This window comes from Quercus lobata, chromosome 4, assembly GCF_001633185.2.
Source record: "Quercus lobata isolate SW786 chromosome 4, ValleyOak3.0 Primary Assembly, whole genome shotgun sequence".
NCBI classification, from domain to species: domain Eukaryota; kingdom Viridiplantae; phylum Streptophyta; class Magnoliopsida; order Fagales; family Fagaceae; genus Quercus; species Quercus lobata.
The window spans coordinates 32,300,131-32,324,902 of record NC_044907.1 but is presented as its reverse complement, the minus strand read 5'-3'; the positions used below and the strand labels follow the sequence as shown (position 1 = coordinate 32,324,902).

Genomic DNA, 24,772 nt, shown 5'->3' with positions numbered 1-24,772 from the left:
TTAAATGACAAAGATTAAGGGAAGAGAGATGCAAACACAAAGACAACACAGCGATGTGTTATCGAAGAGGAAATCGAAGTCCTCAGCGTAAAACCTCTTCACTGCCCTCAAAGCGGTCAAAAATCCACTAAAGAATGAAGTTGGGATACATGAACAGCAGAAGACCCTCCAAGCCTAATCTACCTAGTGTACCTAAACCCTCCAAGCTCCTACTCCAATGAGATTACGCCGAATCTTTGTCTTCTCTACCTTATCGGATTCCACTATAGCCCATAGCATCAACCAATATCAATTAGTCCCTTCCTAACTGCTTCCCAAGCACCAAAAAGCCTTCTTACAGATATGAGTATGGTGAGAAAAGGATTTGGCTAATGAACCTCTCAAGGATGTAACAATGGAGAGGGTGAGAGTTAAGGAATTTGGAGAATTAATATGTAAAGATTGTGAATGAGTCAATCTTGTTTTTCTCTAGGGTTTCTTTCTCAAAATTCTTTCTAGAAGCTCTTTATATTTTGTGGGTATAAGAGGTATTTATACTTGTGTGAGAATGGAATGCAAAGAGTCAGTTTTTCAAAACAGAGTGGACTGGCGACTTGGCCTCATGACTTGACTGAGTCGCGAGTCCAATCCGAGAGTTAACTGAATGGCCAGTCTAGACTTTTTGTCCTATAGTGCTACAGCTGGCATGATGGTTTAACTTCTCTGCATGCTTCACTCGTGTGCATCCTCTAGTGGCTTGCCAGTCACGAGTCACCCACGAGATCCAGTCATGAGTTCCTACTTTAGTGCACAGTCTTGAGCATTTCTTCACACTTTCTTACACATTATCCTTACATGATTCCCACCTAAATATAGGGTTTCTAAATGCTGAATGACAAGAAAATTTGGCACGGAATAAAGCTAACAAGATGATTGATTAAATTCAACCTTACAATCTCCCCCTTCGACTATTCCGTGACAAAACCCTAAAACAAACTTTAGACTTAACATGTGAGTTAGGAATAGTTGAACAAAACTCACTCACACCTAACTCTAGAATTTGTGAAGCTCTTGAACCATAATAACAAGTATCTCCTGAAACACAACAACATAATATGATCATTGTATGCAAAAAACTTGTAATACATATGAAGCAAGCACAATGTGATCAAGCAAAATGGACCTAAGTAATAAACCATGGCTTGACCAAAAACGATCAATCGCTATAAACAGTGACCACAATGCTTATTCACACACGAAATGAACATCCGGACATGCAAACTAATAAGCTTAATGCAAAGTATTATTTGCATGTCCAATACTCAACCGATACATAAACACTAGGTAAATGCATCAAGGATAAAAATCCAATAAGGGCATAAGAGTGATGTACTTAAAGAAAATGCAAAACATTTAACAACAAGTACTAAGCTACAAAGCATAGGTACAAAACCCAAAGTACATAGTAAACTTAAACTGAATATAAACTTACATATATATAAACCAATGTACCAACAGCTTTTAAAACATACTCACAAAAGCACTGTAACCATGACCAGAAGTATATATAAACTATAAGCAGATAACTGTACTAAAAGAAAACTGAATTAGCCAAATGTTAGGCTATCCAAAAGTATGTGTGAGTTTATGTATCAGCTTCCTCTTCTTAAGCATACAACTCCCCCTTTCACTATGCACTTTTCGCTTTGTGTTGCTCTCCCCCTTTCACTGTGCTCTCCCCTTTTTTGACACAAATAGCTAAAGACTGTCCTCTAGCTTTTGTTGAATAGCATCTAGCTGTGTCTCCATTGTCATGAGACACATTTGGACCTGATTGTTGGAAGAGTAAAGAACTTTTTCAAGCTTGACAATACGCTGATGTAGACTCACAAACAAAATACCCAACCTGTCACCGTGATGGTTGGATTGTTCATGCTAAGTGTTAGTTGTCTGTAGCACAGGAGTAATGGGAGAAGTAGTCTCGGTATGCACAGGTGTAGCAAAGCCATGACCGGATGAAGTGGCATGAAGGAAAGGTTCACTCTTAGGTGCTTTGGAAGAGTGACTTTTGCTGGCTTGAAAAGAAATCATGGACAGTGGACGAAGACGATCCATTTTCTTCCCATCTGTTGGTGGACTTACTCCTTTAAGAACCATGATCTTTATAACAAGACTACAAAAAGGAATGCATGTTCGTGTTACTGATCAAGCCGTTGTTTCCCCAATGATTTGAAAGATGTGAGCACATATGTCAATTGGAGCTCCAGTGATCAGATCACATAGGAACTGAGCTCTTCCAAGGTTGATGAATGCAGTGTTTGAGAGTGGATACAGGTTGAAGAACATGATCAATTTGAGAGTATTCAGTTCAGGTGCAAACTTTGTAGTGCCTATGGATGTGCCTTTGCTCGAGACTTCATGATCAGGCCCGAGGACTTGAAGAATGTCTTGTATCTAAGGCTGTCTATCATCATATGGAGTAAGGTCTACATCTGGTCTAGTGATGTGAAGAACCTTTGCAATGTAGTCAGGATTGATGGTGAACTCTTTTCCACAAACCCAACACTTCAACTCAACTCCAATTTACCTAACATTTGAATAGAATTTCTTGACCAATTCATCAATCAGGTCCTCAAAGTTCTCGAACAGATCAGCCCAATCTTTTGCTTCAAATATCCTAGGAATAAATGTAGTTACCAAGGTTTCAAATTTGACCACTTGTTCCACCACAATAGGAGCTTTCTGAAAAATGCGAGAGTGTGTTTGTGAATCAAGAGGAGTCCTGAATCTTTCACTATTTGACTCTTGAGATGAACAGCGAGTCCGTTTTGAAACAGGGGATGATGGAACATCAATTACAATGTCTTTTCCTCGAGAGGAACAACGAGACATCTGCAAAAGAACAGACACACAACAGAGAACCAAGTGCAAAAACCACAAGACACAAACATTAACTTGATTAGATTCAAGTTAGTCAATGAAATAAGTGCACAATGAAATATAGAAAGAGATAGCACACAAATGTGGTAAATGGATCAAGAATGCAACATTTAAGCACGAGAAACATTGGTGTGTGTGGTGTGTAGGCACAACTAGGCACAAAGTAGTCTATGAAAGCCCTAGAAACACAAGTAATTGTCTTTGAGACAGATTACTACAAGTAGGGGTGTTCATGGTGCGGTGCAGTGCGGTTTTAGGCCATTTTTAGCACTGCACTTTGTAATGTGGTTTAGCTAAAATTATAACTACACCGCACCTTATTTTTGCTATCACATGTGTGGTGCGGTGGTACGGTGTGGTTTAAAGTTTAGCCAAAATCATAACTGCACCGTACCTCATTTTTGTGGTCACATATGCGGTGCGGTGTATAAGATGTGGTTTGAATGATTTAAAGTTGGTATATTTTTCAAATTTTGGGCTTTTTCTACCCAGCCCAAAAATTATTTTTCCCTTTGTTTTGGTCCAAGTTTTAAACTATTGAGCTAGTTTTTCTATTTTGGGTTGGCTTTCCTAATCAACACTTGCTAGGGTTATCAAACTATTTTTTTTTTTTGGAAAACTAGGGTTATTAAACTATTAATAATATATTTAATATTAAAAATAATTAAATATATTAATATATAAAGAGGGTGCGGTGCAGTGCGGTTTTCTTATTATAAAACCGCAAACTGCACTGCACCATGCAATGTAGTGCGGTGCGGTGCACTATTACTTGCGGTGTGGTTATGCCATTTTGTGGGCGGTTTTGGTGCGGTTTGTGCGGTTTATGCGATTTGGTGAACACCCCTAACTACAAGCATGAAATGCACAGCACAACATAAGTTAGAACAGTTAACATGCTCAAAACAAAGACATAATCAAGGAAACAAGTATATCAAGCATCATTCAATCAAACCCCACAAAACCCAATCAAACAAACTCAACAAAATAAACCAACCCATGGCCGAAACACCATATATCACAATACTCAATAACAACTCACAAATCAAGAAATCCAAGGCAAAGAACATGAAATTTATAGTGAGAATAAGAAAACCCATACCTTTTTCTTGAAGATTGAGGTTGTAATGATGAACAAATGGAGGTTTTTCGAGAGTGACTCGGTGAGTTTGAGAGGGGTAAAAATGGGGAAGACAATGAACAGTCACAAAAATTCGAGGGAAAACTCAAAAAGGTTTTAAAAACTGACCTATTTGCGCAAAACACGCGTTTTTCGTGACTGAGTCAAGTCGCGTTCAAGTCACCAAGGCAAGTCGCCAGAACACTTAAAACAAAAATTTTTGGTGACAGTTTTGGCTACCATTTTATTCAATGACTTTACTCTTGGTGACAGTTTTGTTTATTCTTCATTAGTTCTTTAAGCTACTCATACCTCTTGGTATCCAATTCTCCATCAAATTCCTTAGCTGATAAGATGTTCAGCATGGGGAAAAGAAATCAATATCTGACTTTATACTTGGCCTCTTGTTTATTCTTGAGTCTGAGTTACAGGTTACAATATTGTTATATACCAGCCAGTTGGCTCATGTCATCTGTGTATAAAGTTGAAATATTAGTTTTCAATCTAAAGTATATCTCAACGAAAGCATAACTTATCTTATATCTTGTGTAAAACACCATAGTGTTCAATTAAGCAACAGAGCATGCAGTCAACTACTCAAAAGATAATTAAAAGAAAACCACAAAGAAAAAACAAGTCATCAACCAACAAAATGCAAAATACAACAATTATAGAAAACCACCACATCTTCACTGCAAAATCCCAGAAGATCAAGAATCAATGAGACATAAATCTTTACTAACACAGAATAATAAATTTCCAGGTAGTAAAGGATGCTTACAATAACCATTACACTAAAGAGAATCAAATTTGATTATATGTATAGCATACAAGTAAAACCGTTGCACTTAAGATTAGTTAAACCAGAAACCATTGAAAAATGAAAATCGCAATAACTATTTATCTTATTAACATTCACGTTACCTTATAAAAGCAACTACTCCCAAATGGGCAGTTTCCATTCCCAAAATCGAAGTGCTTGCAATCAATGGACCTGCAAGAAAGACAATAACAAACTACAAAACTGAGAACAACAATATGCGTTCACAATACTTCAATTGTTAGTTATCTAAATTGTTTATCAGTTTCTTGAATTTACTACCAACACTTTCAGGAAAATTGACTAAACAGTATCTGAAAGTTGCGAGTTCTCAAAAACTTTCTGATAGAATTTTCTCAACTAAACAAGAGAGTAGTAGTAGATGACTCCGTGTTACTAGAAAGTTAGTGAATTACAACTCTAGTAGAATTATTTAAAGGGGGACACAAATCAAATTTGAAAATCAAAAACCAGAAACAGGATCACAAGTAACAAGAAGGTCTATTGTCTAGACAAGAGTTAAGAAATTACTTGAGCTTTGCCTTGTAGCTATCAACAATGTCCTGCTTCTCTTCAACAAAATTGATCAAAGCCATAACAGGACCAAAATACGATGGAAAGTATCTTCATAGCCTTCTATAGGAAAATCTAGGGAATACTCAATTACGCCACACACTGACCAATGTGGTAATCCCAACCTTTGACATCAGGCAACTCCAGCCAGCCATTTTCTCCAGCTATGAGGTTTTGAAATTAATCCAAGTTTCTAACTTAACTTTACCTGAAATTAATCCAGACTAATGAGAAGGAATTAAGACTCCACATAAATAAAAAAGAACTAACATATATTTGTATCCATGCCTTAATTAGGTGAAGAACCATGCACACTTTGATGCCTTACTTTCAGATATATGCATTGGAACCTCAGCTGCCCCAACATTAGGCAATAACCCCTGACTCTGCATCCTCCCAAACAAGCCCTTCTCATCCTTCCACCTCTGCTGCTACCCAAAACAAATGATCATAATATTATACGTCACAGTACATGGCTTATGTGGCACTGTGCACGGCTTAAGGTGATAGCAATTTTATTGAATCGCTGCCATTAGGAAATGTGCCTCCTATGTTTCCCACACATCTTCTGAATTTGTTAAGAAGTAAGAGTTTGATGCAGCTACAGCTTGCATCTGTCTAAACTGCAAGTCATATGTACATCAGTCAAAACACAACAGCTACAGCGGGTAATGTTAAAAGTTCACGTAAGAGGCACATGTCAGATTAAGTGTGCTAGCCACGTGTTTTTATCTGATTGGCTGTTTGTATATAAGCTATTTACATTCTGTTTTTCTTGTATAGCAGCTAGATTTGGATTAGTTACAGAGAGAGTTAGATTAGTTCTCTCTCTGTTAATTCTAATCAAAGTAAGTATACCGATAGAATTCCTATCAGTTTATTGAGAGTTTCTCTTTTAGCGATGATAGTCACTCCACAAGTACAAACTCTTTCCCCTCTTCCATTGAGTAAAACATTGTCCTGTTCTTCAAATTTTTCCCTACTATAATCTTTCAACAGGTTATACTTTTATGTGACACACTTCCCTTTACCCATCTCCACAGTAATAAATAAAATGGCCAACAAGAACAATAGAGTGCAATTGGTATGGAGTCTAAAGTTATTCTTCTTTATTTCCCTTTCCTCCTTTTGTGTGCGTGTGTCTTGTAGGATCCTAGATGATGGCTTTAATGACTGCACACATATTCTTGGAGGAAAAACATTCTAAGGTGTGCAAGCCTCAGAGTCAGTTATTGACAATTCAATCTTTAGGCTAACAATTTCAAACGTGTTATTTTTCATCCAAAATCCAAATAGCAAAATCAACCAACAATTTAAGCTCAAATCAAATCAGAATGTACAAATCAATCCCAAAATCCTCTCCAATACATCATTCTTTTCCTACAATTTTTAGACACCCAAACAGATTCTCGAATGAATCAAAGAAATTTAATAGAACTCAAATTTCAACACAAGTTAACGGTTAGGGATTCGAGCTAGAAAATTTCACTACAAAAAAAAGGTTCTATGGCCACGTTTTTAAAACACGGCCATATGTCAAAAAAACGTGGCTATAGCCTATAGCCGCGTTTTTTTAGGCCGCGCTTTCTAATGTGGTCTAAAACCTGTGACTATAGGACTGACGGTCCTATGGCCGCACTTTTTAACTGCGGCCTAAGGGTCTGGTCTTAGGCCGCGTTTTAAACGCGGCCTAAGGTTGTGGTCTTGGGCCGCGTTTTAAACGCGGCCCAAGACCAGGACCTATGGCCACGTTTTAAACGTGGCCATAGGTCCTCGTCTTGGGCTGCGTTTGAAAAGTGTGGCCATAGGACCTTTGTTGACAACTATAGGTAAAAGCTATAGCTGCGTTTAAAAACGCGGCTATAGCCCTTTTTTTTTCCTTTTTTTCTTTTTCCTAGCCCAAATGCCTTAAGGACCTCCACACCTGTTTTCTAGTACAGTCACCACAAACCAAGCCCTCATTAAACAGTTTTAATCTTGCATTAGTCTCACATTTACTATAAAAACTTTGAAAGTACATACATAGTAATATCTCTTGCAAAGATAAAATGCAAGAAAGGAGGGCAATGAAAGTACATACATAGTACTCACAGTGCACTTTAGATAAAATTTGTAGTGAGGACTATAAAATTTGACATGCCAAATTTCTTGATTAGTATCTAATCCATCCTACAAAGCGAGATAAAATATTTTCATTCAATAAATCACCATGGATGGTCTTTGAAAAAAATACGCAAACTTCAATATGTCTATGTTTAATCATGATCTCCTCCATCCTAGATTAAGTATCCCTTGTTTCATTTATTTAATTAAAATATAATTAGTCTATGAATTATGCCATTAGATTTCAGTTTCATCCTTAGGCTCTATGCTAGTCTTCCAAAATCAATATTTAAATATTTCTATTTATCTTGTGTTTTTTTTTTTTTTTTTTACCAGAATTTTGTGATTTAAGGACACATATATAGTAAATGTGTATCACATTAGCAATTACTGTTCTCATATAGGGCTAATAATGATTAAGGGTCCAAAATCATATATTTCCAAAAGGACATTGTTTTGGTGTAATAAACAGTACGAATTGGACAAAATGACTGCATTAGTCATCAAGAGACACACAGAATGAAAATACCCATATTAGTAAGTGCTCATTCCACTAGAGCTTCACTCACAAGGAATCCCAAAATAAAGTTATAATCAATATATTTTTTTTTTTTTTGATGAGTAAAAGTAAATTTACAGTTATTATCAGTAATTTAAGGCTACAGTTAATTGTTTACAGCAAAAAAACACCTTCAATTTTCCCTCAGGTGCAAGTTAACCATCTCAAGTACACCAAATGAAAATGACAGTAGATTCACCAATTATTGGAAATTTACAGTGTCAAAGGAACTAAAGACCATTTCAAATAATTGGCTTTTAAGCTGATTAATAGAAACTACACTAAACTCAAGTATAAGGAAAAGAAATTGACATGAAGATCCAATGAAGTGCTCAATCTTCTCATCTATTTTCTTTTCAAGTTCCACATCTCCACATTGCACCTATACAACAGGAAAGGTTGCATTAACAAGAAATGAAATTGAAGGCTTAAGCTTCAACCAATCCAATGAAAAGAACCATATAGAATAACACTAACAAAGACTTGATCTAATCAAAGAAAGAGAACAAATGTAAAAAATACCCATTACACGAACTGATGCGTTGCAGGTTGTGGTGGGAGGCGAAGGGTTGCCGGAAGCGTCGCCAGATGGTGCGAACTGAAGCATCACGAACGTTCTTCCAGATGAAGCGTCGCGATCGGCACCAACGGCGACGTTTTAATCGTCACCATCGGTGCGCCGTCGCCGTCGACGTCGATCGCCAACGGCGGCGCTCAAGCGTCGCGATCGACGTCTATCGCCAACGGCGACGCTCAAGCGTCGCGATCGACGCTGATCGCGACGCTTGAGCGTCGCCGTTAGTGATCGACGCCGAGCGTTGGCGATCGGCGCCGATCGCGACGCTTCAGCGCTAGCGACCGGAGCCGATCGCGACGCTTCAGCGATCGGTGTGGGTTGCGCTGGCGATCGGTGTGGGTTGCGCTGGCGATCGGTGTGGGTTGCGTCGCGATCGGTGTGGGTTGCGCTGGCGATCGGCGCCGATCGCGACGCTTGAGCGTCACGATCGGTGTGGGTTGGAGTCTCGGCGTCGCCGTTGAGCTTTATCGGCGACGGCTGAGCTCAGCGGCGACGGTGCTTGTGGTTTCTGTGTTTTTTTTTTTTTTTGACCGAAATGGCTCTGGGTTTGGGGTTGAAATGTTTTGTGGCTTTGGGTTTTTTTTTGGTGTGCTATTACTATTGAATGGAGGTTCTTAGGCCGCGTTTTTAGCTCAAAAAACGCGGCCTAAAAATCATTCTATGGCCCCATTTTTAAAATGCGGCCACAGTCAAGGAAAAGAAAAAAAAATTTTGCCAAAAAATAAAGTACGGAGGTCCTTAGGCCGCGTTTTTAGCTCAAAAAAACGCGGCCTAAGAACCCATATATGGCCCCGCTTTAAAAACACGGCCTAAGAGCCCGTCTAGAGCCACGTTTTTAAAATGCGGCCATAGTTAAGGAAAAGAAAAAAAAATTTTGCCAAAAAATAAAGTAAGGAGGTCCTTAGGCCGCATTTTTAGCTCAAAAAAACGCGGCCTAAGAACCCATCTATGGCCCCGCTTCAAAAACGCGGCCTAAGAGCCCGTCTAGAGCCACGTTTTTAAAATGCGGCCATAGTTAAGGAAAAGAAAAAAAAATTTTGCCACAAAATAAAGTACGGAGGTCCTTAGGCCGCGTTTTTAGCTCAAAAAAACGTGGCCTAAGAATCCATCTATGGCCTCGCTTCAAAAACGCGGCCTAAGAGCTTGACTTTGGCCCCGTTTTTATGAAACGCGGCTTCAGTCTATCTTGGGCCGCGTTTTTTATAGCCACGGCTTAAAAAACGCGGCCCAAGGCCCCCGCGTTTTGTAGTGTTTACCAATTGAAAACACCAACAATAAAATTAAAAAATAAATAAATAAATAAAAACTAAAAATTTTCAAAAAAAAAAAAAATCTCAACAAAACCGATACAATACAAACTCATTTATTTTTCTACGATTTCTCACCAACCAAACAGATTCTAAACGAGTCCAAATAAATTTAATTTAGCTCAAATTCCACCACAAAGCTAATGAATTGAGCTAGAATTTCAAAGCAATTGAAATAAATATAACTGTTAAAATAAATAAAAACTCAAACAAAGCCTATTCATTTCAAACAATTTCTCCAAATATAGATGTAAACACAAATTTTTTCCAATTGTAGAAAATTAAACAATTGAAAAGAAATATGGTTTGCAAATAATAATTTGTATTGATGAATAACAAGTACAATCTCTATTTCAATTCTTTTACAAAGGAATACCCTCTGATTCTATTTTCATTGAACTTGACTCGAATAAGGAATCTTCTTGACTTTAGTTGAAAGATGGATTGAACGGTCTCCACAACAAATCTTTAGCTTCAAGCTTATTAGAGATTTATTGTCTTTGAATATGAAGACTTTTAGGTTGAAGTTCTTTGGGGCTTTAGAGGCTTGATCCGTTGAGCTTCAAGGATTTGAGGTTTGTTGAAGTTTATGGAGGCTTTTTCAGCTTAATTCCAATAGAACTTCAAAGAACTTATTTGAATGTTCTTCGTGTGTTCTTGAGACAGTTTCTCCAGAGCTTTGACGTCTTCAAAACTTGGTCTTGAAAATGAGAAGGGATGTCCTCTATTTATAGTAATTTTAGAGGATAAACTTCACTATGAATTAATATGCTTGAAAGTATGTAGCAAACTTTTGATTGGTCCAAATTCTTCTTAGAGATAATTATCTCTATTTATCTATTTTGATAAAGATCATATTTTGATAAAGATAATAATCAACAAAGATAAATAATTATCTCTATTTAATTTATTTAATAAAGATAATTATCTACCAATTTTGAATAGAAAATTTATCTTTATTTTATTTTATTTATTTATTTATTTATTTATTTTAATAAAGATAATTACTCATAAATTTTGAATAGGAAATTTATCTTTATCTTGTGGGCCAAATGACACATGGCAAATTTTGATATGCCAATGTAATGCCAATTTGGATGACACATGTCATTATCTAATTTAATTAATTTAATGACATTAATTTTGAATTTGCCACTAAACTTTGATGTGGCATTTTATAATTGGCTTAAAATTTTGCCTCTTAGAATAGAATCCAAGTAAATCTATAGAAATGCAATGAAATGAAAAGCCGTAGAAGATCGTACCTAGTAGAATCGGATATAAGTGTAATTTCCATAATTTCTCGGGAAACAAACAGAGAGAGACAGACCTATAATCGGAAAATGGGGTGGCGAAAAGTGCTCAGTCTATCAACGGCTCACTTCTATCTCGGAGATGAGATAGGTGACCACCACGAATCAGCTCGTCGGAGATGAGATGAGCTCCGATCTTTAGGTCTTTTGAGGTGAGTTCAGATCAATTTTGAGAGAATTTTCTGAATGTGTGAGTGGTTTCTGAGTGTGGAGTGTGAAAAAAATGAGTTTTCCTTTTGTATTTTAATTTTGGACTTTATTTCAAGGGTTGGAAATTTTGAGCTATCTTCTATCAAGGGTTGCCATAGGATGCGTTGAAAAATGCTTAAAATATGAGGTAAAATTAGCGCTGGAGTGTAAAAACTAGCCCGCCTAATTTTAATATATTATTCCGAGGGTTGTATAGGTTTATTTCAAGGATTTTAATAACCCTCGGAATAAAGCTAATCAAACTTAACCATACGCCCCAATTTTTAGTGATGGTATCGGCACTTTTTAGTCAACCCTTGAGAAAAGTGGGTTGAAACAAGTCAAGTTTGTTCTAGCGAAAGTACTAATACCACTCCAAGTATCATGCAAGAACCAATCTAAGTCCAACAAAACTAATCAAAGAGTGGCACTATACTTATAAAAAGGTATTTAGTATTAAATAATACAATGTCAAGCATATTAAAATCTAATAATTGAAAGATGTGTATAAAATAACCATATCAACATTTCACCACTACTTCAGGGTGTTAGTGGGTAATTATTTTTTGTATATATGTCTCTCATTTATTAGATTTTAATATGACTGACATGGTATTATTTGATACTAAATACTTTTTTCATCCCCATTAAAAAAAAAAAAAAAAAAAAACTTTTTTCATTGATGGTAAACATATGGTTTTATATTTTGTAATGTAATATGTACATGCATAAATGAACCGTACGTCACATTTGTGTAATGTTGTAATGGTCGCAATATTTTTGCAAACCAAACTGCCCAACAAAGTGACTATATATAAAACCTAAGGGGAAAAATCAGCAAAAGAAATCGTTAGATGTGAAAGAAAATATTTTTGGAGCAAAACAAGAAGAATGATATTAGCGTAGATGCAGCATGTCGCGAGATTCATTAACATAGCATATAGCTTTATTCGCTAAAATACAGACTCACCAGTCCACAGATGTGGAAACATCACAAACTTACAACAAAACACTAAAGCTATTATTACAAAGTTCAGAATGCATCTAAATAAGCAGAAGCAAAGCACTAAGTCTCCAACAAACACTGAAGCACGTAGATGTTCAAGTGGGAAAGACAAAAGGCTTAAGGAAACTCCAGAAACTGAAAAACAGGGCCATGATTCCAACAACAGTTGCTGTCCCTCTCCAAAAATCTTTGAAATATAGAGTTGTAAAGGATGCCATGACTTTGCTCCAAACGTTGTCATAGTGACCTTGAATGTTTTTACTGAGTTCCCCATAGCAGGAATGATTAGCTTCTACAATTTGTTCGCGAAGTTTGTTGATCAGAGTTGCCACTGCCTTATTGTCGCCTAGCCAGTTAACAATAACTTTTTTCTCAACAAGTAGATCCACATCTGCTTCAGTGTTGATAAGATTATCCAACAATATAATATAATTACATATGTAAGCTTCCCGTGGATAATGGCACTGCTCTAAGGCCATGAGGTTTCGAACAGCACATTCAGTTTCATACCCTATTATAAAGGATTTGAGTTCCAAGACAGGATGCATGTTCTCCAGGCATTTGAAGCGAGGAAAGCAAGGAAAGCAACTCAAGAACCATGACATATTTAAAAATGGACAAATTTTCAATAAGTTACTCTTTCGAAATTGAATGTCAAGAAGGCGTCTAGTCTTGGATTTGCTGACTTTGAATTCCACTCCTGCCTCAGACAGCTTGGTTGCACAAGGTACACGTTCAAAAGTTTTTCCACATTTTAGATTCTGTGGATGGAGAAAATATCTTAGGAAATCAGTAAAATGTTTGACTTCCTTCTTCTTACCAGAGAATATCTTCTCGTAATCAGAATCGAGAACAAAACCGGAACTTTTCCAGAATTGGAAAAAGTATTCATGGAGAAGCCTATGAAAGGAATTATCTTCATTTTGCGGGTACATAAAAAGTTCCTTGTAGGCAAACTCGTATAAATTCTCCAGAACAAAAAATGGAACCTGATTTTCTAGTAATATCAAGTCCAGCATTATGTTATAGCTTCGCCATGGGTTTTCCTTTTCATGGTTTGCTTTTGGGTTTTTCCTTTCTGGGTCGTCTTCTTCTCTCTTTTTTTGGAAATTTATTACACATGCATCCCACATCCTCCACTCACACTTTTCAGAAATGGTAGTCATTGCTGGTGGGTCCATTGGCGGGTTTTCTACAGTCCTCCACACTGTTCAATGATAAAAATAGAATCCAAAAGAATCATTGTCATGAATTCATCCTCTTTGACGTCAGTGTCCTCTAGATCTGCATAACAATAAAAGATCTTCTCGTATTTGATTTCCTTGATGCGTCCTACAAGTTCCGCCTTTTTCTTATTCGTCCGATCACAGGCATCCCTGAAATATCTATATTTTAACTCTTCCATTTTCTTCAAATTTTCATTGCAGTGATGAAAAGGGCCTATTGAAATTAGCTTTGGAGTGTAGGCATCACCATTTACGTCACGGAGTTTCTGGGGAACCTTGTAGATACAATACTCATGCCGCTTCTCAGGTTCCACTTCCCGGAATTTCTATAATATAACCGCTTACTGAATAGAAACTCTTTCCACGGACCGCTTGTGAGGTGGAAGGTCAATAATCAACTCTTTGTGTTCACAATTCACATGCTTCGATTGAATCACTAATATATGGAAATGCTACCTTTCCGGCTTTTCCACCTGTTCGTGCTCTTTTTTTTCTAGCAGCAAAAACAACATTAATTAGCAGGGATAAGTCTCACCTCTCAATGGGCAAAAACTTGTTGCATATACATTAATATATTAATACGCACAGGAGAAAGAAAAACAAAAAACAAAACAAAACAAACAAATGAAATGGTAACAAGAACAAAGTTTAATTACAAATTAACCAAGTTGGAGGACATGCCATCTCACCCAACCTTCTTAAGTCATTTAACGAATCCATTCAAAACTTAAGTCGTTAATCTCCTGTCCGTCTCTCTCTCTCTCTCTCTCCTCAACCACTCTCTCTCACTCCATCAGCACCCCGATCCCTTGTCTTTCCTCGTCATTCCCTATCCCCACTCCCTTCACCTCCATAGTGTCAACACATCACTGAATCAATATCATTTTTCAAAGCCACCAACTACATCCAATTTGACCCAAGTTTGTGTCAAATGAGCTCAATAACTCAACCTGAACCCATGACCAAAATCACCCACACCAAAATCCGATTACTCCCTTACCTAATTAGCCACCAATTGCCAGTCAAATAACCAACCACCACCCATATCTAGCTAAGACCCACTCAACCATGCCCTTCATAACATACCATAATGGGTCCATTAAATGACTTAAGGTCATCATGTGAGATTCACATGACAGGACACTTATTTAATTTAGGTGGATGTCACCTCTCGTCCAATTAAGTTAGTAACTAAACTTTTATCTGTATAAGAAAGGATTTCTTAAAGAAAATAGGAAATAACACTGAAAGCTTTTGATGCAAGAGACTAAGAAAGGTAAAAGAACAAAGAAACCCTTGGCTTTCTGAGCAATGACCTAAAAGACTTGATAAAGATGTAATAAAGGTTAATCATCATTTTAATTAATTTGAATACCATTAGACAAAAGAAAGCTTAATCATCTTTTTAACTCATATGGTTCTCAATAATCCAAAAAGGTGTTCGAAAAAAGGGGAAAAAAGAGTTTAAAGAGGGAATAAGGAAATCTGACCAAATAAGCAAAACCTAGAAAGCTTTACACAAGAGGAGATAAGAGACAAAAAGAAAAGAAAAAGGAAGAGGGATAATAAATCCGAGGATTGTAAAGACACCCACCCCAGCAAAAAAAGACCCGTAGTACTAAGAGGTAGGTGTTTTTTTTTTTTTTTTTTTTTTTTTTTTTTTGTGAATGATCGACCCCCTCCCACCTTTTCTTTTGTTTTTTCCCCTCCTTTTTTTTTTTTTTGGCTAACGGGAGTACATAGAGCCCTTTGAGATTTGAGCACCTCACTATTCTCTCAAATGAGTGTAATTCCTTGTCTCACATATACTAGGTTAGTGGCAAAGCCAACAATGTTTTCCAGTAGGGCCAAGCAAAATATATCTATAATTTATACCCACACATATCAATTTATGCTTAAAACGTGTCTATTAGATGATTGAGTGTGTCTATATATATATATATATATTATTTTTATGTATATATAAAAATTTGATCAAGTCAATTTTATACAATTTAAGAGAATTTTTGTTTTCACTAAGTTGTGTAGTTATCCTTTAAATTAATTATAATTAATACTTTGAATATTTTAAATAATTTTTTGTGTTGAATAAATTAAAGATTACACATTAATGTATAATAATAGTTTTAGAAAACGTGAAATGTATAAAATAAATTAATTCAAATATATTAATTAATAAATATTACTTTTATATGCCTTAACATATACAATATAATAATAATAAAAAATTAAATTAAATATAAAAAAAATATTTTACTTTTTTTTATGGATGAAAAAAATATAACCTATCCTAAAATTTTAATTGTAAAAATCATAGTATCATTTCTTTTAATGGAAAATGAAAAAAAAAAAAAAACAAAATCAATGCATTGTTGTATCCTCAATATTTATTTAAATACAAAATGAAAAGGAGTTTGCTTTTAAAAAATACAGAGAATCAATGAGTTATATTTGGTAAAAACCGTATAATAATAAATACTAAAATAAAAAAGAGATATTGTACTTCAAATTAATATTTGTATAAAATTTTAAAAATATGAGAGGCCATTAAGGAAAATTAGACATAATAAAATATATTTTAAAAAAGTGGGGTGGCGTGGGGGGAGAGGGGTGGGTTTGGGTCCTCTCCCTACACCACTGCACCTGGTAATTACTAGAATGATCCTTTGAGATGGCCTGAAAATGTTTGTTAGGAATTTCAAACCTAGATTCTCATAATCTCATGATTGACCCTTGGTAGTCCTTTTTCTAACTCACCACCAAAGAGGGAAAACACAGGCACATGCACCAGCTGTTTGTATGTATGTAGTAATTGTATTAGTATTGCAAAATCTAAAGGTCGGCAACAGAAGTACCTCATCCTTTGCTTTTTTTGGTAGTAAAACCCATAATACAAACCCATAAAAGAAATTTTGTATAGAAGGGGTAAAAATAAAGAGAAAAGAAATTGATTATCTCATATATATAATTAAAATGAAGCTTCATGCTTACTAACTTATTCATTAATACGTACATTATTATGTATAAGCATAACTTGACAAATAATCAAACTTGAAATTAGATTAAATGTTTGTTTGTTTGCTAAAGACAGTAATATAAATTAGGTTGTTTCTTATAATGAATATAAATTGTTTATGAACATTTAAAAAAAAAAAAGCATCTTGTGGGTTCCAATAAAATTAACTAGTAAAGTTCTTGTTGTCGAATAAGAAATTTTAGATTCAAACCTCGTCTATACAAAAAACTAATTGGTATCTTGTCTAATAATAAAATGCAATTATCAAGGAGCAGTCACAATAAATTAAATTTCTATTATATCTATATAGAAAATGAAAAGAAAAGAAAAAGTATCCACATATGTTTTCATATATGGCCATGGTGCATGGCTTTTTTTTTTTTTTTTCAGTCGAGATAATATTTATATGTTCATTAGTGATGTTGTAACATAGTAGCACTTCTCTTTCTTCAATAAAACTATTATTCTCTATTCATAATAATATGGAATATGTGTTGCCCCATTTCTTTGATTTGAATTTCATCTCCTTTTTCTCTTTCATAAGTTGTACGTAGATCATATTAGAATATCTCTTATCAAACCTGTTATTGTTGAGGAATATTGTTTCCAAAATATCAAGTAATTACTCATTTAAATTTTTTTTTAATTATTAATTAATAGTATGTTTTAAAGTTTGAACTCTAGAGCAACTAGAAAGTAGAGAAGATGAGAGAAGAGGGGAGATGAATAGTTATCTTTTCCCTTGTTTGGATGTTTTAGAAATTAATTACTAGAGGGTAGGAGAATAAATATCTATCTCCTATATTTAGATGTTTTAAAAATTAAAATGGAACAAGTATGTATCTTTTTTATGTTATGTCTTTGTCTTTGTATTAGAATCTCATTCCTTTTCCTCAGTGTGTGTGTGCGCGTGCTTGTTTTTCAAAAATAAAATAAAATAAAATGGAAAAGAAAGAATATGAAAAGAGAAGAATATATAACTCTTTTATTTTTTAATATAAGTGAAACCTCTACTCTTCCCCAATTTTTGAGATTAAAAATAAAGGGTTTGGCTCCAAATCTCTTCCCTATTTATTTAAGGATATATATATATATATATATATATATAAGGTTAATTTAAACATCCCTACATCCTATCCCCTTGCCTCTATCCCAATTCCCAACACCACAAATTTTCCAAAAAAGAATAGGACAAGATTTTTCTCTTAAGTAGTTTGGATAAAAACCCTTCAAACTCCTTATAAATGTTTTTAGTAGATATAACTTTTAAAAACCTAACCATTTGATTGCATTTACTTTATTTTTTTAACACGCATGCCAAATTTTGTTCAAATTGAATGTTATTTACTATTTGATCAATAACTTTTTTTTTTTGAAATTTAAATATTTGATTGATAATATAACTATTAATATTTGATCTTATTTTTATTGAAATTTTACAAGCATAGAAAATATAATAAAAATATACAATCTAACGATTAAATTTTTAAAATTCACATTCAATAAAAATATATAGGAAATGTGGTTTTTCTCTAAATAAATCTTTTCCAAAAGAATATATAGTAAGTACTGAAATGAGAAGGTAAGAACCTGCAAACTTCACTGGAAAGAAATGCTTGTATGTCTTGAGATACCTCCTCTAAAATCACACTCATTTGTAGTCTATCTTTTTGTTGATTATGTGCCCTGATCTCTTCCGCTTGCACTCTTATATATAGTTGGCGTAGTCTGTCCAGACCGTCCCAATCCCAAACACTAAACTCCTTTTCTTTCCAAATCAGTCGCAATAATGTTTAGTCACGTCGGGCAACGGTGCACGATAGGGGACCAATGTTGCCATATATGTATTGTTTTATTTTACTCTAAAAACGGCCAAAACAGTGCACGACAGGTGACCAATGTTGCCACATATGTATTGTTTTATTTTACTCTAAAAAAGGCCAAAAGAGATATATATATATTCTAAATTTTATCTCAAAAAAAAAAAAAAAAATCCTAAAAGAAGACTTGGTATTAATTTCTTCTTGTTAAAAAAAAAAAAAAAAAACTTGCTATTAATTTGTTCATTAGTCATTCATTAAGGACCATTGCCATTGCCCTTCCTAATTGTTGTAAATTGTTACATAATGTTTACAAGCTAACAAGACAATAAATTAATGTGATTAATTTTACATCAGCAATATAATAAATAAATGGAAAAATTAACGAATGCTTTAAGAACATCAGTTTAGAAAATATTTTTAGAAACTTTTTATGGGAAAATAAAAAAGAAACTAACTTTTTCAATATTTTTTTATATTTCTCGTAAAAGTTGTATTAAAATTTTCCTAAAATTGTCTATTAACAAATGCCCTAAAAGCACCCGTTAACTGGATACATAAATAAATATTTTAATTACATTTTAGTTGTGTTTTATAAAGTGATACATCAGTTTATAAGAGCATTCACATCAGTCTCAGCAAAATTTTAGTTAAACAATGGAATGTGACTATGATAGTTCCCTATTTATTGAATAACCAATGTTTGAGAAATATATACAAAATGTTTATTATTTATTAATATTTGATATTTATAAACATTTTTTGGATTTTTAGGTTTCGTTTACTCATATTTAATTGTTTTTAGTTTTTATTTAAGTTAAAATAAGATTCTAATATAGTAGTATATTTAGGATATATATTCTTAGGAATATTTTTACTTATGAATTAAGTTTGGGTAAAATAAATTTTTGTTCCTTATTTTTTACACTGTATTTTAATTTAATCTCTAACTTTTCAATTTTGTAAATTTGGTCCTTAACCTTTCAATACCATGTCAATTTATCCTTTGTTGTTATCTTTTGGATGGAAATTATTTACGTGGCTAACAGCTAAAATAAAATTTTAGTTTCCGTTGATATGTGATGTAGAACAGACAGCACATGCCTTCCTAGAGCAATAGGGGCACTGGAAGTCACAACGTAAGATAAAGGAGGGGTGCCAGTAGAGGCCATCAAGGCGACAATGTCGAAATTGCATGAAATTCAGTAGGTTGAAGGGAAATGGAATTCTGATCCAAATACGAGTTAACTCAAGTGTCACCTAAATTTAGGCAAATTCCTTCGTTAAGGCCCCGAAAACAGTATTTTTGCTATTTATAGTAATATTTGTTTTTTCTTAATAACTTTTAGTTTAAAAGTCAGAATAAGTTCTCATCTATTTTAAGACGTCTCTTAGAGACAATATTTTCAATTTCCACAATTATCTCAATTTTTCTATTTTTGACAAAAGTCACTATTTTGCCACCTAATTACGTGATTAGCACAAATTAGAGTTTCTAAGCGTTGCCCTAGCCGCCCTAGGGTTTCTTTTACTATTTAAATAAACTATATGCTCTAGGGAAATTTAGTTTTAAGATTTATAAAATAGAGACTTTGTCTATTTTTCTTTGGTGGGTTAATTCCTGATTTATTACTTTGTGGATTCAAGAAACCACTCATGAATTTGAGGTTTACTACCCAGGAACTAACAGTTTATTTTCTGTCCATCAAAGAGAGTATCATGTGTGCTTTCTTCAAACTTTCATGACATCAATGTGGCAATAAACTAGTTTTTTATTTTGGCTGTTTGCCATGTCAGCAATTTTTGTCCAAGAGATAATGGAAATGACTAAATTGACATGACATTGAAAGTTTAGGGACCAAATTAATACAATTGAAAGGCCAAGGACCAAATTCAAATATGGTGTAAATGATAAGAACAAAATACATAGTTTACCCATTAAGTTTATATAATATATAAGTTGGTCATAAGCTTAAAAACGAAAATTGAAATTTTTGTATCAATAAATTTTTCAACTATTTTTTTTTTTCCTTTCATAAGATAGATTTTATAGTAAAATTCTTCTTTTGAGTATTCAAGAGAATCCTTCATGAATCTAGGTCAAAATTTTCCTTCACATGAATATTAAACAAGTCATATGAATATTAAAAAAATATTAAAATTTTTCTATGTGTATTATTTAAACAAGTCACATGAATATTAAAAAAATGTTATATGACTAAAAGCACATGCAAATTCTCTTTTCAACCACCACATAGATAGACGGGTAGGCTCCATTTTCAATTAGTAAAGTCTCTTGTCATCAAATATGAGATATAGGGTTCAAACTCCACCTTCTTGACCTCATGATAAAAAAACATACATTATAGGTTGAAACTTTATCTTATCTGTTAATATTTATAAACAATAAAAAGATAAAAAAGTAAAAAAAAAAAAAAAAAACCTCTATCTGGTTGGAGAAATTTTCTTACTAACCGATTTCACACATTTCTTTTTGAGCTGAACTAAAATAGTAAAATGGTAAATCACATTTTCAAATACATATGTAAAACTTTTATACGTGTAGTTATGTACCATGTAGTCTCCCTCACAAATTAATGAAATTTGCTCACACCTCCCTGTGTCAATTTGTTTCATTAAATGCTAGCATGTCACAATTTGTTTCATCAATTAAGGGACCTTTTGTCATTTTTGTTGGAACGATGGGGAAATGCTCCTTTCACAAAACGTGACTTTTTATACTTTCTATGAAAGGAGGCTTCATCTGATCTTGAAAGAGATAAGATAAAGGGCCACGTGTCAATATTTTACAATTGCAAAGATTGACTTCTTTGTTTTTGTGAACATAAAACTTTGTTTGGTTGGACGGAAAGCATGTAAAAATATTTTTTTAAAGAAAATATTGTGCGTGTTTCTGAAAAAGCTCCGAAAAATATTTTCATTTGATTGATTGAGTTCCTAAAAATGTTATAGAAAACATATTTTTACTAAAAATTTTATGAATTTTTAGGTTTTGTTTACCCATTTTTAATTGTTTTTTAGTTTTTATTTAAGTTAAAATAAGGTTCTTATATTGTATTATATTTAAGATATATATTCTTAGGAATAGTTTTACTTATGAATTAAGTTTATATAACATATAAGTTGGTCATAATCTTAAAAACGAAAATTGAAATTTTCATATCAATAAAATTTTCAACTTTTCTTTTTCTTTTCATATGATAGATTTTATAGTTAAATTCTTCTTTTGTGTATTCAAGAGAATCCTTCATGACTCTAGATTAAATCTTTTCTTCACATGAGTATTAAACAAGTCACATGAATATCAAAAAAATATTAAAATTCTTTTACATGTATTATTTAAACAAATCACATGAATATTAAAAAAATGTTATATGACTAAAAGAACACGTAGATTGTCTTTTCAACCATCACATAGAGGGTTGGACTCTATTTAGTTTAACTGATAAAACCTTTTGTTATCAAATAAGAGATCTATGTTTCGAATCCCGCTTTCTTGACCTAATGATAGAGATCATCATGGAACAAGCATTATAAGTTGAAATTCTATCTTATCTATTAAAAAAAGAAAAAATAATAAAAAATAAAACCTTTATTTGGTTGAAGGAATTTTCCTGCCAACCGATTTCACACATTTCATTCTAGCCTGAACAATAATAGAAAAATGATAGATCACATTTTCAAATACATATGAAGAAACAAAGACTTGGTCCTACTGACTACAACTACAACAATGTGAAATGAAGACTTCCAATTTTGGTCATGAATTAAGGGACCTTTGTCATTGTCATTTGATCGAAGGGGAAATGCTCCTTTCACAAAATGTGACTTACGTTCTATGAAAGGAGTGATTCATGTCTTAAAAGAGATAAGATAAAGGGCCACGCGTCAATATTTTGCAATTGCAAGGATTGACTTCTTTGCTTTTGTGAACATAAAACTTTGTTTGGTTGGATAGAAAACATGTTAATTTTTTTTTTTTAAAAGAAAATATTTTGTGCGGTTTTGAAAATGCTCTGAAAAATATTTTTATTAGTTTGGTTGAGTTCTTAAAAATGTTATAAAAAACATATTTTTTACTACTTTTTCGTATTGTCTCATCTTCCAAGCATGTTCGTGGGGATGGTGATTGCATGACTAATAATGATGATTGGGGGTGGAGGATTAGTTGAGAACAATGGTTCAACATGCATAAACCCAACAACATTCTTCTCCTAATACACACATGCAACAATGGAGGACCCAAAATTGTCTCTAATACACTATTTCTTTCTCTTTGTGTATATATCTCTCTCAATAATTTTTTTGAACCACTCAAACAATGGGGTTGTTTCTATTTTATCCTAATGATAGGGATGGGCCTGCTTTGCCACGAGTTCAATTACCTTTTTAGAATCATATTGGAGATATGTCAATGGTCTACTGTTTAGGCATGTTATCTGATAATCTGATAAATGGACCCATGTTTCTTCCTTCTGACACATTAAAACGTTATCTAATAATCAATATATGGACCCATGTTTCTTCCTTCTGAAGTAGTTACTAAGGTTATTCCCTTGTGATTAGTGCTATGTATTGGGTGACATGTTCTGCATACATGCTTCCCTAGGTGCACTAGCTCTTCGCCCGAATACCTTAGACATATTCACCACTGCAGATCAAGTGTGCGTTTAGCATTGATTATTTTTGCCAGCTTATTTTACTATTTAACTTATTTTTGCTATTATTCATGAGTCTTATTACACTTTTTGGTACTATTCATGGATCCCACTGTATTATTTCAGCTAATTTTTACTTTTATCTATAGTAATTTTAGTAAAAAATTTTCAATTTGAACTAAATAAGCTATTCCTAAACGGACACCAAATTAGGTGATATTCTCCTTGGCAAATGCACTTAGGCGCATTGACTCTTAGCTTGATTTTGGATTTGATGGGCCTGGCCGGGTTGGGCCTCTCTTCACAACTAATAGATGTGACAAATGGGCAGGTCGGGTTGGGTTCGGGTCAGGTCAATCGAGTTGCGGGTAAAAAAGGTCATTTTAAGCGAGTTAGAAATGGGTTGGGTCAATCAGGTTACAAGTTAGGTCGGGTCGGGTTAACCTATATTTTTCACATAAAATTCTTTTTATTTAAGAAAACAATATGTGTTTGCCATTTGGAAAGTCACGCAACAAATTATTTGATGTAAAAATACATTACTTTTAATTCACCATTCATATCAAGAATGAGCTTAGCTAAACAAATTAATACTTATTCAATAATTTTAAAATTATACAAATCCCAACATTACTAACCAAAACAAAATAGCACAAAGGATAAGTAAAACAAATACACAAGTTTCATTTTTACACAATATCAACATCCCAAAACATAAAACAAAATTACAAATGCCATATTAGATAACTAATTTGACAAAGAATAAAAACATGTAAGATATTTACAAATCTTGAAAACTAATTTTATAATCTATTATCAATTTTGGTTGGCACTCTATTTCAATTTGAGAATATACATTAAAGTTTGGTGATAAGCATAAACTTGAATTATGTTCAATATAGAATGAAATGAACAATTTTGAACTTTCATACTTAACTGGACTAAGTTTGGTTACAGAATTCAATCATGGCTATCTTATTAATGGGTTGTGACTATGGTGTGGTTCCCTATTCATTGAATAACCAATGTTTGAGAAATATATACAAATTTTTTATTATTTATTAATATTTGATACTTATATACACTTTATGGATATTTAGGGTTTGGTTTACTCATTTTTAATTGTATTTAGTTTTTCTTTTAGGTCAAAATAAGGTTAGTATATTTAGGATATATATTTTGAAGAATATTTTCACTTATGAAGCCAGTTTGTATAACCTATAAGTTGGTCCTAAGCTTACAAAAGAAAACTGAAATTTGTTTTAAGTCAAAATAAGGTTAGTATATTTAGGATATATATTCTTAAGAATTTTTTCACTTATGAAGCCAGTTTTTATAACCTATAAGTTGGTCCTAAGCTTACAAAAGAAAACTGAAATTTTTGTATCAATTAAAAATTCCAACTATTTTTCTTTTCTTTTCATAGGATAGATTTTATAATAAAGTTCTTCCTTTGTGTATTCAAGTAGGGACGGACCCAGAATTTCAAGCTAGAGGGCTGGCGATAAGTGAAAAAAAAAAAAAAAAAACAAACAAAACAAAACT

At 33.5% G+C, this 24,772-nt stretch overlaps 2 protein-coding genes across 3 annotated transcripts; both read right to left on the bottom strand.

Annotated features, from left to right (window-relative positions):
* Nucleotides 1-1,493: 1,493 nt before the first annotated feature.
* Nucleotides 1,494-5,639, bottom strand: LOC115984025 (probable E3 ubiquitin-protein ligase makorin-1). 2 transcript variants are annotated; one of them, XM_031106901.1, is made up of 3 exons: nt 5,391-5,477; nt 4,964-5,033; nt 1,494-2,871 (listed from the first exon to the last, which is right to left on the bottom strand). In XM_031106901.1, exons 1-3 carry the CDS (start codon nt 5,453-5,455, stop codon nt 2,563-2,565), a joined length of 444 nt encoding a protein of 147 aa, XP_030962761.1. In that variant the 5' UTR covers nt 5,456-5,477; the 3' UTR covers nt 1,494-2,562. The 2 variants fall into 2 exon arrangements, 1 of the variants encoding a protein (XP_030962761.1); XR_004090336.1 differs by lacking the exon at nt 1,494-2,871 and adding an exon at nt 3,687-4,511 and having other exon boundaries at nt 5,391-5,639.
* Nucleotides 5,640-12,377: 6,738 nt separating this feature from the next.
* On the bottom strand, nt 12,378-18,426 carry LOC115988132. Its single transcript, XM_031111776.1, has 2 exons — nt 18,319-18,426; nt 12,378-14,205 (listed from the first exon to the last, which is right to left on the bottom strand). Exon 2 carries the CDS (start codon nt 13,665-13,667, stop codon nt 12,582-12,584), a length of 1,086 nt encoding a protein of 361 aa, XP_030967636.1. The 5' UTR covers nt 13,668-14,205; nt 18,319-18,426; the 3' UTR covers nt 12,378-12,581.
* Nucleotides 18,427-24,772: the final 6,346 nt, after the last annotated feature.

Bases quoted from the DNA above. Each gene is read 5' to 3' on its own strand.
- LOC115984025 (XM_031106901.1), bottom strand. From the start codon at position 5,455: ATGGCTTTGATCAATTTTGTTGAAGAGAAGCAGGACATTGTTGATAGC. The intron at 5,034-5,390 runs GTAATTTCTTAA...TCTTTCTTGCAG, and splicing joins AGCTACAAGGCAAAGCTCAA to GTCCATTGATTGCAAGCACT. The intron at 2,872-4,963 runs GTAACGTGAATG...GTTCTTTTGCAG, and splicing joins GGAGTAGTTGCTTTTATAAG to ATGTCTCGTTGTTCCTCTCG.
- LOC115988132 (XM_031111776.1), bottom strand. From the start codon at position 13,667: ATGGACCCACCAGCAATGACTACCATTTCTGAAAAGTGTGAGTGGAGG.